Source organism: Psittacula echo (assembly GCF_963264785.1).
Source record: "Psittacula echo genome assembly, chromosome: 2".
NCBI classification, from domain to species: domain Eukaryota; kingdom Metazoa; phylum Chordata; class Aves; order Psittaciformes; family Psittacidae; genus Psittacula; species Psittacula echo.
Genome location: NC_137737.1, coordinates 40775823 through 40792380, shown reverse-complemented (window position 1 = coordinate 40792380; position 16558 = coordinate 40775823). Strand labels below are relative to the sequence as shown.

The 16558-nt window shown below is 37.3% G+C and overlaps 1 protein-coding gene across 13 annotated transcripts in view; it reads right to left on the bottom strand.

Moving 5' to 3' along the window:
* MLLT10 (MLLT10 histone lysine methyltransferase DOT1L cofactor) overlaps positions 1 to 16558 on the bottom strand; it is a 164779-nt gene that overhangs the window by 55216 nt on the left and 93005 nt on the right. For all 13 annotated transcript variants that reach the window (XR_013958936.1, XR_013958937.1, XR_013958938.1 and 10 more), the window contains one exon: positions 9379 to 9557. Coding sequence is in view for 4 of the 13 variants with exons in the window: in XM_080639532.1 (XP_080495658.1) it covers positions 9379 to 9557 (179 nt within the window). In the remaining 9 variants the exon portion in view is untranslated. The remainder of the gene's footprint in view (positions 1 to 9378; positions 9558 to 16558) is intronic.

Sequence of the window (16558 nt, the reverse complement as noted above, 5' to 3'; positions counted from 1 at the left end):
TCCCCCACAAACCTAACTGAAACCAGAGCTAGTTTCAACACAAACACCTTTTACCTCAAATTTTTTCCTTCATCCTTTCCATCTACTTCTGTCTTCGTAACACTTAACCTGTATGTGCTCTACATAGACAATGGAAGCAATCTTACCCAAGAATCTGTTTTCCTTAAGAACATTAACCTCTGTATCAGGAATCACAATTTCATTCTCATATTGACTAGCAGAAAGAATGACTTGATTAGGAAACAAACCCAGTATACCCATATAGCAATTTATTTTCTTCACATGAGTATTCTAAAGAAAGCCAGACACTCTAATACAGCAAACAATGGATCTGAAAGAACAGTAACTACTTTCAAGAGCATCTATAATTTCAAAAATAGTAATAATAATCACTTATTCAAAAACACAGATATTTTAACTTTCTAAATAAACCCCAATAGTCTTTACTATCTAAGTAAAGACCTACTGTAGCAGAATTACTGCTGTGTAAAAGTGCTTGCAAGATTCCCAACATTTTATACAAGGTCTATACGGATATTGCCTCAGCAACACAAAGCATATACCACATACACTTGAAATCGTTTTCAAACCTAAACATTTGTTTTCATCTAAATATTTTTATTTTCACATTTTTCATGTTCAACACCATTACTATTGTCTCGGGCAGCTAAACTGAAGTAGTGCTACACTCAGTTCAACGAAGAGGTCAATGTGCCTCAGTTGCCTGGAGACTGATGGTTGCTACAGCAGCACCCGATAAGCCAAGCTAAATAAGCTTCAGCTTGAAGGCAGAAAACATTTATTGCTAGACCGAAACATTGATGCAGTTGTCTCAGCATGCAGCACTGTGTAAAATCACGTAACCGCATTTCAAACTACCTGTCTATTGCACTAAGTCTATGCAAAGACAATCCTACTGAAGCTAGAGGAAAATGCAAAAAGTAAAGATTTTAATTGGGCTAAATACTAGATTACTTGCAACTATGATTCCTTTGTTCTTCTAGTTGAGTCACATGTTAGAAGGAATTTTCCCTCTGGCTGTAAATTCTTCCTCTTTGCTACTCTCTTCCACCCCCACCCCGAAAATCCTCAGTTCGATCAAATGAGAAGAAAATTAGATTTCTACCTGTTTTGCCTAGAACTAACAAAGAATTAAAACAGCTTTTAAGTGACAAGCGATAAAATTTAGGTGGAGAAGCCTTTACTAGCCTGGTTCTTTCACATTTTTAATTTTGCAAGACTTAAATTTAAGTGGCTCTGACACAAACATGATTTGGCGATTTTGGAAGAAAAGTCACTATTTTGCACTGAAATCTAACACCACAAAATCAAACCCCCCTCTGTCTACTACATACTGAGGGATGCATCTAGCACACTTTCTAAACCTATCAGCACTGGCAATTTCCTGTTGCAATGAGTCCCAAGGATGAGCTACACACTCTATTAAGAATTCTTTCTTTTTGTTCTGGATGTGCCAGCTTTTCCTTTTATATCTCTTAAGTTATAAGGAGAGCTGAGTAATTTCAGTATCCAATAGTCTGTGATCCATGTTCATATTTTACCTTTGACACAGTGGGTAGGAACCTCTTTTGAGCAATCTTACCATCAAGAGGTGTTTTGATAGTCATAAAATATGTCAATTGGTTTTCATGTATCCACTATTTCTATTGATTAGATAATTCTAGTACTGTAGTAAGGATTTGATTTCCCTTTTCTGGAATGATGCTGCTTAAACCATGCAATATCATGATCTCCAGATGTTTTATTATTCTCTTGTTAATTACCACACATATTTAAGGTCATACAAATCATCCTTAGAAAGACAAACCCAGAAAGTAAAACCAGACTGACCACAAATACAACTACAAATCATACTGTTTATCTGCAGAAGTCTAGATTACACTGAGTTAATTAGTATCAGCAAAAGACTGGTATGACCTCATGGCATGATTACCAGAGGAAGTGTATTTTGGAGAAACTTAGCAATATACTAACATACTGTTGTACGTGCTGTCTATGCTTTACATAATGACTGATCTAAAGCATGACAGGTTTCTCTACAAGGCACCCACCCTTTACTAGCTTTGCAGATAAGCAATAGAAATCTATACTACTTGCACTCTGGACTTCATAAGAGCTATTCTGGCATTCAACATCTCAACTATTTCCAAAGTAAGAAACAGACTTCTGGAAGTGGCCTGAAAAAAATCTGAAAAGAGTATAAGGGTCCTTCTAAGTTATGGAAATAATCTCTGATTACATGTCTAATGTAATTTACCATAATTAGAATAAGTTACTTTACATCACAAGAAAGGATTATTCCTTACACAAGTTTGTTGGTATCATGTCCAAGTCTCTAGTTTTAAGTCTTAAAATGTTCCAGTCCAAAGGTAATGTAAATTCTAAATTCTAAACTTCAGATACGATGTGTACCTTGGGGAGCAAAGCAGGAAGCTCGCTTAAGCAGCCAACCATCTAGTACTGCAGGTTACTTAAAGTCTGAGAGTGTCACACAGGAATGTCCTAGAACTGAGGGCAGTTTGTCTTCTTTTGTGTGTGTGTATTCATTCTGCACCCTGAAGAGAAGTGCATTAGATACTGACAGCTAATAGACCTGCCGTGTTCTAGGATACCCACGGGGAGAATGGTACAGAAAATTCCCTTAAACGGACTTAACGTTTTTGCCAGCCCCAAAAATTTCAGGTGCTTAACCTGAAACTCTCCTCCCTTCCTCACATTTACTTAGAGTTGAATAGCCAATTTAAAGGAAAAAAAAAAAAAAATGGCAGAAAACAGTACATTTTTCTGAGCAAGACAGGAGCATCTTCCTTGTCCATGCTCAATTTGAGAATATGAGACCCATATTTCCAGGTTACAACCCCACGAAAACATCCAAATCTCCCCTACTGAAAACTCACAGAAAAACCTCTCAACTTGAATTTTCAGCAAAGATCACTCACTGAAGGTGTACTCTTGAATTTCCTCATAATTCCTCCCCTGCTTTGGAAGGTATAAATAAGATTGCCCCCAAAACTGTTCCTAACTTCTCTGCTGATAGGGTCAAGAACCAAGAATAGAGTTCCTTTTTCCTGTATTTTCACTTATTTTCCCATGGTTGCTAGAATAGAAAAAAAAAGAAGAGAAAGTTTCCCTTCACAGCATGCAAAACGGTAAGCAATCTTGAACTATGAGAAGCAAAACCCCCACTACAAGAGAAAGCCAAAACTAGTGTAAACTAGTGCTATGAAGAAAGAACAGAGAACTAGAAAGATATAAATCTAGGGAGTAGACTAATTAAGAAAGTGAGAAAATCACCACCACAGGACAGAAGCATCTGAAACACCAGGTGCCTTACATTCAGAATCTGAAAAGATCTCAAGATTCCTGAGCTTTCACATTCCTATATTGTTAACAAATTACTCCGAAACGATTGGAAAAATAAGCCTTATATCCCACTAAAAGCTGGATCAAAGGAGGATAGCCACCACTGTATGAATGCTAAAGAAAACCTTGCTGGTTTTCTACTGTTCCTAAGGGGCGTGAAGCCAAACAAACCTCAGAAGGGACAATGGAAGTGATAAAAGCAAACTTACTTCACTTAGAATGGCAACTGAGTAGCAGCACCTACATTCCCAATTATCACATCTCCACCATGGAGGCAGAAGTTCATTACTCCATGCTGAAGTGAACCCATCATGCCATCACAAATAAATCCAGGACTAAAAAGAGTAACGAACAGCAACTATTCAGTTTCCCTGTCTCTGTGCAAGCCATAAGGGCTGCTGTTACAGATACTTGTCCTTTTCTTTCTCTTTGTTAGCTGCTTCTGAGGCAAAGGAAGCACAGCGAATGAAGTAAGAGATGGGAACTTAGGAAGAAAATAAAACAGAAGGTACAGAGGAAGGAAACCAGCTTAAAAAAGAAAGAGGAATCCACTGGCAAAAACCATTTTTCTCTCTGACTTTCAAAAGACAAAATAATCTTTTGGATTGTATCTGTAAAACAGGTTAGTGACAAGTATGTGCAATACTGCTTGAAACTGACTCTTCCTGGAGTCACTAAGAGCACAGACACCATCACATGGGAGAATAAACAGAAAAATAGTCTACAAAGTCACAGTTTGATCATGTTAAATTTCCACAATAAGAATAAATCCTGAAAAATTCTGAATAGACTGAGATTACAATATTGTAAAGACTGTATATTACTGAATCATACAATACCAGCACCAAAGAGTCAGTGAGCTACAAACATTTAAAGTAAAAGGCTGTACGTCTTTAAAAAAAACACCAAAACACTACATGCCATTTCCACTCCCACTAAAAATACTACTGAAATGAGATTACAGGATACTTAACTGCATTTTTTTCTTAAAAGGAATATAGTCTTAGAGATGGCTTTAATAATTAATGAGTGGAAGAAAACCCAGTCAAAAACCCTTACTCCCAATGCAGTCTGATCTTGTATTTGGAACATAAAGACCCCAGAAACAAATTACTACAGTGAACTACCAGGGTAATTTCACCCATTTAAGTCATCAAGAAGAAAAGACAGCTCAAGCTATTTCAATCTCAAGTAGCAAACATTTCATTATAAAATCTACAAAGTCAAAATCTAAAAAAAAAAATAAAAAAATAATCTAACAACCACCGTTTCCCAATGAGCAGAAAACAAATCCAAACCAACACAACAGGCTGACAAACATTTTTGCTGTCATTATGAAACACAATGAAATCTTTGAGATAAGAACTGAGCATAGGACCTCAGAGTGGTGTAACTTGTGACTTGGCTTAACAAAAATCTAAATGCAAAAAAGTGATTTTTCTCCACAACAGAGCACACATTGATACTCATGCAAAAGTTGAAGACAGGCTTCTGAGAGAAAACACAGTAGCATAGGATATACTAATTTGCTGTGACATGCAAAACCAGCAGTACCAACAAACACCAATGAGCAAACGTTTGTGTTGGTTGTACCTTCTCTCCTGTATCCCTTTTTTTCCAGTATTCTTGCAATCGTTAAATACACTGTTATGCTAATAAAGCCTCACTGAATTAAGCAGTGTGACTTACCTGAGTCTATGCACAAGACATACAAAAAAGAGCAAGATGAAAAAAAATCTGCATTTCCAGCAAGTGGCATTTTTAGTAGACCACTGATTCCCACCTGGTGAGGAACACCAGCATTTAAATTCAGTTATGTCACAGCATGGAACACAAGCTAATAATCTCGTCTGGATTTATTAGATTGGAATAAAAATTATGAGTGGCATGAGAGAGAAAATGAGACACAAAAGAAAAGGTGATTGCAGCAAGGCCCATACTGTGCTTTTGTCTTAAAAACAAACAAATAGAAACACAGTATGGGAACTATCATACTAGACAACAGAATAACCAAAATCCAGAATTTTAAAGTTGCTGGGGTTTTTTTAAGCTTTATAATCAGTGGTGTTTAGTTGCTGAAGGAAAAAGCAGCACTTGGGGGCTTTATATGGGTACAGCAGTTATTAAAAAATAACAAAAGGCACAGTAGTATTACTTAATTTTCTCATTTTATGGCAGTTTACATCAATTGCTTCCAAGTTTTTTTAATACTAAGAAAAAAATTTTCTGTATTAGATGTCTACCATAATTTTCTATGAAAAACAGTTAAGCCAATTTTGAGACTAATTCTACGGAAGTACTTTTGTTTTCCAAGATTTTCTCTTTAGAATTTCTTAACACCCCTGCTTTAAAAAGAAAGGGTGCAAAAAATCCATCCAAAAATGTCAAATTCATGATGATCTCAAAACCATAATTACAAATGCCCAACAGAGATCTAAGAAAAATTAACAGCTGAAATCCTAGAGAAGTACACCTCAGCAGCACATCTTTAAGGCTATTCCAACTTTTAGTACTATTCCAAGCACCTGACCAAACAGCTAAGCAACCAAAGTTTGGTCACACTTGCTCTCTTAACCAGTAGTCTAAATAAAACCTGCTTTTTTAAATCTTGCTTTTTATCTGCTATAGAGGCACAAGCTTACCTTAACTTCTAACTATTGTATGCACACCAAGGACCTTGGTTGATTTAATTAAAACAGTACACAAAAAATATACTAGGCACAATGTTATTTGAAGACTTTCATGTTCCAAGAGGTGGGTAAACACTGACAATATATCCACAAGAGCCCAGCACTCTGATGAAACTTTGCAGGACCAAGCAGGGCAAAACCCTAACACCTGAAGTATAATCAGTCATTTATGCTAACTCCATGGAGAAAAATGGTACAAAAAGGCTCTCTTGACTGAGACTCTTCAATCACTAGTAAGGACCTCATGAACTGAAAAAGACCCCAGAGACCAGGAAACAAAAACACCTTACAGGTGGTTGTCCTGAATTAGTGTGAATCAAAGACACTTCCAGCAGGAAGACCTGCTTGGTATTTTTAAGTCTTAGAAGCTCGGAAAAAGCATCACTGCCTGGTGCAATGACAGAAGCAGCATCAATCCTAAACCTCAAACAGGACATGAAAGTAGTTAATATTTTAAAATTTATAATAGACATCCATCTTCTTTCTCCTCCATGCCAGAAAGTACTATGTAAACTCATTTGCCCCATGAATGAGGAAGAACTGTGTCAATGGACTGTAAAACCACCTGACTGTTCACTTCTTGCCACTACAGCTTCTTTGTGGGAAGTTTCTCTCAAAAAAACAAACTACCACGAAACAAACAAGCCCTAACACCAAACCAGAAAGGTGACAGTAACCTGTTAATGGATGCCAGACAAAAAGGAAAAGTGCCAGTCTAACTGCAAATGGTGAAGATAGAGAATACAGAAGAGGAAAAAGATTGGTGCCTTGGTTGTAGAGCGTAACTTAAGAGACATGTCATGCTATACAGCTTACCAGAGACGTGATGTTTGGTCGAAATATCAGTGCCTGTATAACAGTTCAGATGTTGGAAGGACCACATTCAAATTCATGTGTTGACACCATTGATGTAAGAAAAATCGAAGACTATGCCTTTATCAATTTCCTACAGCAGGCACTAGTTAACCTAGTGTAGTCCTAGAATCACTGAAGCAGTGTAGGGCTACATTAATTCTCTATGCACACAGACAGCCCTTTTGAGGCTGTCAAGCAAAACTTCTCACCATTGGAACCTCCCTTTATAGTTCAGAACCAAATGACTCTTTAAATGGTTGTACCCCTGAATAAGATCCCGACAAGTAAATCTATGACCACTTGAAGACAGGTACTCAGGTAAGATACACAGCTCCAGAGATGGGTGATGGGGGAAGACACACCACCACCAAAAATGGCACATCTCCCAAAAAACAGAGCCAAAGGAAGAACAGGAATTTTAAGCACTTAACCTATGGAGGGCTCTACTTCATCTACACACTAAGAGGAAGTGCATCTCTCCTAGGGTATATGTCTCCTTTTTGTAACAATATGAAGAAAAAAAAATTGTGATATTTCTGTTCCTCCTGCTAAATATGGGCTCTGTCCCATTGCTTACTGAATGCATTTATCCTCTGACAGAGTTTAACAAACAGAAGTGACGATGCACAATTCTTGCTTACTTTATTTTTCCATGTCAACTGTGATTTTAAACACCTTTTTCTTGTACCTTCTCAGTGTCTCTTTTTCAGGCCAAGAATCCTAAGCTATTTACACATTCCTTATAAAGATGCTGTTCCTTGCCAGTGTTCACTACCATGGTTCTTCTGGCACCTCTTCTGATGTCTACTCTGTATGTTTTGAATAGAAACTGCCTTCTCCCTTTAACAGTAATTTCATTTGCCCTCTTACCACCTTGTCAACACAGGCTGGTGAGGTCTTTCAGCAGTCTGGGACAGCTCATCTTCAGAATAGCTCACTCCATAACCTAGCATAACCAGCAAACATAGCTTCTCTTCCTCCTCATTTTCCTAGATCATTTATTAGTACATTGAGCTGTACAAAAGGCCACAAAGCTGATCTTTCCAAGACTCTCATGCTAAACCTCTCCACTGTGAAAACTGAGCATCCACTTGTTCGGGTTTTTTTAAATGTTTTAATCTGTTACTAAACTATGACACTACTGCTCTCCTTATCTCCACACAAGAAAACTCCCTTCATAAAAGCTACATTGCCTTTTCACCAAAGCATCACATTTTTAATTCATTTCTTTACAATATTTTATATCAATTTGTGCAACACAGATGTCACCCAATTTTGGGTGGAACTGGCCCACAGATTCTAAAGTTACAAGATCGAAGTCACACAGACTAGCATAAAACAGGCCTTATTTCTTTAGGAAACCAGTCCAGAAGAACTATGTAAAAATATGAACTGCCACCTATAACCACAAAGTGTTATTTGATATTGAAATGTATTCTATGTTGGCCTGCACATAGTATTTCTGCTATACATATGTACTATACACACAGATATGTACCATACACACACACAAGTATGCACGTATTAAACCTGATTTTAATTCTTCAGGTTTATGTCCACTATCTTCAATCACTGTACACTCTACAAATTAAAAGTTGATTGCTTATATGCACACACACAAAAAGATATATTTGATGCATTAACTGTAAAACAGATTCCCATCAGAAAACAACGAACACAAGAAACACACAGAATAAAAGCCATACTGCTCAGTAGAGTATTCCTTCGTACTTGCACTCTAACCATGATAGCTTTCTACAGCTATAACTTCATACTCTCTTCTTGCCTTGATAAATGCAATCTTACCAAACTTAAATTCATACAAAATACTACCATAAAGATATATTTTCTGGTTCATTACTTCAACTACATCACCCTTCCACACTCCCTCAACACCTTCCTTATTCCTTCACCATCAAACAGGAACTACATGTCTTAATTTGTATGATCTTTCAAGTACGCAACTATAGCACACATGTCAACTTTCATTTGATATCAAGATGTCTGCCTTGGCCACCTCTTTGCCAGGGCTAGTCTTCATTGTCCATTCATCAAATTTTCCAAATAAACCTCTGTTCTTTAACTAAAACCAGCATTCTGGCATGAAACGTGCAAACCTTTGTGGTTTCCTCTCTTTAATCCTTTGTTACAACATTGTTCTGATAACATGCATTGGTTAGAGCACTGATGAATTGTAACTGGCATTTATGCTGCTAGTCGTAACATAGTCATTATTACTACACACTTCCACAGAGCATTTTTTAAAATCTATGTACTCTACAAAGATAGGACTATGTAATCATATGGAGAACTTCTAGTCACTGGAACATTTTCACAACAAACACAATGCTTATCAACCCACTTTCCAAACAAATTATTGTTTCTTTTAACATCAAAAACAAGTAGGTCAACAACATGTTTGCTATCTTAAACTCTTGTGATAGTTTACCTGAGTTGCAGCAACAACAGTAGTTACAGAAGGCGCAGTTGAAGGTGATAGAGCTCCCACTTGCTGCAAGTGGCCTGAAGCCTGCTGAGGTAAATGAGAACTGGAAACGGGGGTGCTAGATCCTGAGCCAGATACTGCATTTGGAAATGATACTGCTACATCATTGCTGCTAAAAATACCTGAAAAAAAAATTACAAAAACAATTACATGCATCTCTCTCTCTTCTCCTCCCTCTGTTTTCTAGTAACCATGTAAATACGCAGTAGAAAATCAACCAAGACAAACAAGATCACTTAATACGTAATGCAGAAAGCTCTGTGTTGAAATTCTAACCATGCTGATTGATAAAAATGCTCTCATCATTTGACATTTTACAGTTCAGGGAACACAGACTGATTCAGTTCTAAGATTTTGTAAAACATGTGTGATAAATCAAATATTTATGTGCATTACAAACTGCTCAAATATTAACAGTAGCAGGAATTTTGGCTAAAATGCCTGCCTTCAACTGAGTCTGCTGTTAAGAGCTTGTTCTTTCAATGAATTACTATAAAATTAAGTAGATAATGATATATAACTATATAACTGAACATATACAATACAAATGGAAAAGTACTTTTTAACTTTAAAGTAAAATGTTTCTAAACAACATATTCAAAACTGTATTTTTGGCAACTAAGAACTGCTTGTGTATTTTCGGAAAATATTGACAGCAAGTCTGAGGACAAAGTACTCAGATTTGCTGGTAGAACTGGTGGCATTTCATTTATTCGCAAACTAAAACTCCATCCATGATCTACAAATGCTTGACTAACATTTCTGCTAGAACAGCCAACAAGTAAACGACTAAACATGTTAACACTAGTCAGATTGGTACATTAGCAATTTAAATAGGAAGAGTTCATACCCCTCTGTGAAGCCATTACTTCTGTTGATCTACATGCAGGGTAAAGTTCATTACACAGGTTGGGGGAAAATCCCTACTGACCAGAAGCCCAGGACAAGAAGTAGTACCTGTCTATGAAACCGTTAGGCTCCACGTGCATTAGATAAGTGAGCTGTCAGCTGGCCAAGGAATATCAAGCATGGTAGCACTGAACTGCAGTTAGAGGAAGAGTGCCACAGGGAGTAAACAGAAGTAGAATGAACATGGTTAGATCAAAAAAAGCAACAGAACTGAAATGCCAGTTAGAAGGCAAAGGGTGGAGCTACTTTGTCACTCATACAAATAATGATTTGAAGAAGGCAGTGACAATAAGAAGATACGCAAATGTTAAAACACCACTCGCCACCCAGCAATCCCTCTGAGAAAAGGCAGTGAAGGGAGACTATCATCATCCAAACCCACACATAATACGCAAACACTAATGCATCTTAAATTCCCTGCCTCTATTAACTGTCAAGAAAAGCAGAAGAGAAAACCAGCCAGACCCAATAGGGAAAGAAGATACGGAAACACAGCTGAAGACACATTCTAACAACACTTTTTTCCTGCCTAACTGACGTTAGTGACTTCCTGTCATCTTCTCCCCAGTCTCTTCATCACAGAAGAATTACATACCTGCTCTGCCCTTCTACTGACCCTTGTACCTTTCTCCATTTAGCACACCTTCCTTGGTCATCTTCCTCTCCCTTTGGTTTTTTTTTTTTTTTGTTTTTTGGGGTTTTTTTTGGGTTTTGGTTTTTTTTGGTCACCACTCCGAAAATCTACAGCTAATGCATTACTATCAGTTAAGATCTTTTAAGTATTTACTTTGTTATAACCTTTCTCCAGTTACATCTGACTCATCTACCTATAAAGGAAATTCAATGGATCCTGCTCTTGATTTCTCTCCATACACCAGCAAAATGAACATGATTAACAAACAGCCTTGCTACTGAGTCTACTCTTAAAAGTGATACAACTACAACCACAAAAACTGAAATATACCCCAGATCCTCTAGTGATCATATTTTTTTAATTTGCTTTTAATCAGAGATTGAAAATTAATTAAAAGGATGAGATTTTTAACCCTCTGTATTTTAAATGCATTAAAACAAATATTAAAAAGTTCTTAAAAAATATGAGATTCTCAGGCAATTATCTGGCTGCAGGAACTGTGAATTTTAAGAATAAAAGTAATTAAATATCACAACAGTTACGATTAAATCATAAGAGCTCATCAGCACAAATGCTATCACTCTCATAAAACGTCAATGATAACAGCAGAAAGTAAATTTTTTTGATATTTTGCCAGAAAGGTGAAACAACTGCAAATTTTTAAAACTACTGGAGATTTTTTCCTCAATTTTTCAAAATCTTACATATTTAATAACTGCAGAGCTTCTGCTGCCTCTAATTATAAGGTTTCTTCTTCCTCTTAAAAATAAAATTCTGGAATACAACAGAATTGTAAAATCAAGGGCATAAAACTATTTCAAAAGAAAGACAAGCAGTAAACTAGTTTGCCAATGGAATGAGGTAAGCTATTATTTGCTGTTAGTAGTAGTACTAGAAACACTTGTTCTTTGTTGCTGTTGCAAAATACAGGACAAATACGACCTATCTGCCATTCTTTTTGGGCTAAGTATATCTATTAAGCAATACTCTACTTACTACAAGAAGTACATGCACCTTCTGGAAATACTCATGCAACCAAGATATTACTCCATACAAGCATTCAAAGTAAGAACTGTATGCTGAACATACAAATAAATACTAGATTTTACACCACTAAAAAAAAACAAAAAGAAAACAAACCCCAAACCTGTATAAAACCTATGTAAATATCATATTAGAAAGCCAAGAAAGTACATATTTAAAATGTCTCAAACATATCAAGTTGTCCTTTTGGGGTCTGGGGAGAGATAAATCACTTTCTGGATCAGGAAGGCATAATAATGAAAGCCTGAATAAATCACTATAAACCACATTAATGTTTAAAACAAACAAACCGCCTTGAAGTCCTTCCCATACTACTGAAAAGCCAAATAGCTATAGCTTGTGATGAACAGCATCGTGCAATTTGCCAGAGGCATAAACAGCATGGTTAAATACAATCTTCAGCATTTTAAACAGAACACAGTTCTCCAGCCACAGGAGGAAATGGACTTGTAACGCTGTTCAGGTGAAGTCTGACCATGCTTAACACCACTAATACAGCTACAGAACATGGTTTCAGGTTTAGCCAGATAAAATGCATTGCATCTCTGGACAACAAATAACTGCCTGCTTAACATAGAAGGGTAATACTACACAGCAGGTAACACATCAGATTATGCAGATTGGAAAAAACTGTATTCTTCTTGCTGACAATCAATGACAAAACAAGAAAACGGAGGAAGTAACTTCAAGAACAGTGAAATCCAAAATAGCCTCAAGTCAGAACTAGCTGTGCAACAATATACACCAAGTGGCATACAATTTTAGTGGCAGAACAATTTTAGTGATCTCAAAACTAAGTAGGTTCCATGAGCAGAAGAATTAAATTCTGGCCTTCAGCAGTGTTGCATCTCACATATGACATCAATATACTAAGCTTTCCCACCACATTTTCTGTATCTAGCTATGAAATCCTCAGCTCTTTTTATTTTCTAGTACTGCAGTCCCCTATGTCACTCAGCTCCGACATTCACACTCTATGATGTTGAGTGCATAGTTCAGCAAGAAACCTAGGCAATGGTTACTCTTGGAGCCATACGCTATCCAGCCCTATGAGAGAAATGTACATATTTTAGACTCCTTCACCAAGTTTGTTTGAAATTGGACAACAGGCTCAAAGCTTACTGTGGGCCAAAATCAAGAGACGTAACATGTAGACTGCTTTCTTAGGAAACTATGAAAATGTTCTCTCTACCACAAAGCTGTATTTTCTTTTTTAAGTCAGCAACCTGAAAGTTGTGCAACTGTTGTGAAAAAGAGGAACTTGAGATATCCACCAGAGGTTGCTGATTCTAGCACTTTGCCAAAACTTAAAAGAATAAGCAGAATATGGTGACAGAGGATGTTTTTTAAATGGAAGCTTGCAACCCCCAAAAAGTTGCCAAGAACTGCAGAACCTTCCCACCTGGGAGAGGATACAAGGGACAGGGCAAGGACAACGGGGACAACAACTGCAAAAGGACTTGCAGAATTCACAGAAATAAAATGAAATTTCAAGTTATAAGACCTTCTTTACAAAGACTGAACTATATACACATTTTCAGTACCTTTACTTCCTGTGGTGATCTCAGAAAGTCTCCCCTAAAACCATGCCAACTTCCTATACAGAGCAAAATGAAAAAGCGCCTTTGAATGAACCAGTCCATTAATTAATGAGCATGTAAAAAAAGAAAATAAAAAATTAAGTTTAGTTACACAAGAAAGAACACGTTCTATTCCAGCAGAATGTTAATAATGGATGAAATATCCCACTATTTGTTATTTTGTAATATGGACATAAGTTTAAGTGAATCTAATGCTAAACACCAGCAAATAAAACCAGGTTATTGCGATACAGTTGCCTAAAAAGAGAAGAAAGTTGAGTTTGAAACTGCCAAGCTAGCAAAAATATTTCATTTCAATTCATCTGAGACAACAAAACTGTAACTTGGATGATACGGCCAAGCTGTTTCCATCATGAAGAAATCCGAAATCTAAGAATCAAATAATCAAGCTGTTTTCCTGCTGCTGATGAGCAAAGTGGTAGAGTTCACTCTCAGAGAGGTTTCTACAAGATTCTGCAGAAAAATTCTGCAGCCTGATCACAAGCCAGCATTTTTCTCTCTTTTCTGGGAGTCCTTTTTTGATGGAGGCACAGCAGCCTCTGCCATGGATCAAGAGCCAATGCTCTTCTTTCATGAAGGGCATTCTGTGCCCTCTCCATGATGGGGTCGAAGGATAAAAGCTCCCAGACTCGAAGTACCCCAAGAATACAAACAACTGTGGGTAGAGGGGAGGAAGGAAGATAAAGAATACCAGGTACACACATTTCCAAAATGGAACTATTCTAGTTTCATACCTACTGACAGAAGGCAGACTGCCGCAATTATTCCCTTTAAAATACTCTATAGATCAGATTTATAGCCAAAGACCAAAATACATGGCAAGAACCTTCACACAACTGAGGAACGCAATTCAGCATAGCAATGTCATGGGTATGATGAATCAGTGGTCTAAAAGCAAGGTCCTATCATGTTCAAAAAAAGCAAAGACCTGAAGTCTGCTATCAAACTCCATTAACTCCAAATTCTTGACAGCTTAGCTAGCTAAAGATGTTTAGTCAATCTCCTATACAGCTCCTATACAAATTCCTATACAGCTACCTAGTCTTTTAGAAATGTATTCAATAATGGGGTGGAGGTGCAGCATCAAAACTGATCCATGTAGCTACGAAATGGTCTATTCTTCAGCTAGTCCCACCTGCTACAGTGAGCAACGCTATTTTATACTTGATTTCACATTCACTGATGACCACAGATGTCAGCAGAGTTACAGAACACACTTTTCAATAAATTCTGACAGTGAGTTGCTTAAACCAAGCTCACTCAGTATACAGTCCTCAATTAGACTTTTATTTCCAGAGGCAGGCTTCTAAATACAAGATTTCAAAACTGCCTAAACCTCTGCCAGAAATATTACAGCTTCCTGATGCAAAGTGTGCCTGCTCCTAACTTGAATTAATCCAAGTTGTTACAGATCTTACACCACAGCCCTCCACAGCAGAAGGGCTCAAACCCGTATTTTTCACAGCCCAGCCAAGGTGAATTTGCTCTCCAAGAGGAGAGATCTGAACATGAGACAAGGAGACAGACAAATACCACACTGGACCAGGAACACAGGGAGAACTGCACCACTTTTCTAAGCCAGTTACCCATCTCTAACAGTGACCAACAGTAGCTGCACAAGGAAAAGCCAAACAAGAAAAGGGCAAACATAAATTAATACTTTCCTCAAATATTCTCCCAGCCTCTAGAAATCTGTAACGTATGGATTTTGAGCTTGAGGAATGGATCCTGCTCAAATGAATTTCTTCCAATCTTTTTCTTACCATGTCCCACGGCAAAGTTAAAACTGGTGGGTTTTTTGGGGGGTTGGGGAGAGGGAATGCAGGGCAGTGGAAGACAGGGATGACACAGGGACAAACCTCCTTTTATTTGTTTCCTTCAGATGTTCTTATTTCCCACAATAAAACTTTGAGACGCTTTATAACTGCCTGTTTAAGGTTCACATATATAATTAATTCAGCTTTATTAAACAAGACACATTCATTAAGAATTTTACACTAATTCTAGTCTGATTCAAGATGCTCTGAAGTACTCTTCTAGAATAACAGCAACAAGATAAAGGACTCCATGATCATCTCCGAGCCACATACGCTCAGAACTATGGGAAAGACTTGCAGTTCAGTGTGTCACAACACAGAAAGACCTTTGCAAGAAGTAGTTGGACAGAAATGACTGATAGATAAATGTCTTTTATTTAGATGCTCAGTTTTGTCATGGTGAGCCAAGACAAACAAGTCTAAATTACTTCAATATGACATACTAAAACCAAAGCAGTTTTAGGCTCACTAAATGAGTATTCCTGAGTAGGAGCATGACACATATGATCTACATTTCTTAACATTTCCAAGGAGAACTTAATGGGTTGGCAAGATCTCTGAAAACCTACCATGGTTTCAAACCATTCTGACAGCAAACTATCTCAGTGCTGAAATGGCGAGTCACTGGAAGCATACACAGCACATGTTAACATAAGACAGCCTTTCACAGGAGTTGCTACTTCAAAAGTTCTCTTTTGGATTCCAGTGATCTGAAGTTGGTGCCTTCGAAGGCATGCTACAGGTGCTTGACTGAGCCAGAATTTTCAAAATGTGGGCTATTAGAGAGGCTACTGAATAACAACAGCAATTCTGTTGTGATTAGTTATTTCTAGTGCTAGGGAACAGCTGTTGCCCAGACTCCTGAAAGACTACACGTAGTTATCATTAGCAACAACTAAAGCTTTAAAGTGGCATTCTGGAAACTCATGGACAGGTAGCTACACTGAAGGTTGCAATATTTGACAACTGAACAGTAACACTATAATATTCAATATTCTGAAAAGAAAAATGTACATAAAGGAACTATTTCAGGATGACTTTGTAATTTGCCCTTCTCTTGTTCTTCCTTTTTTAAAGTTTATATGGTTTAGGTGCACTGCTTTTCCTATGCTTCAATA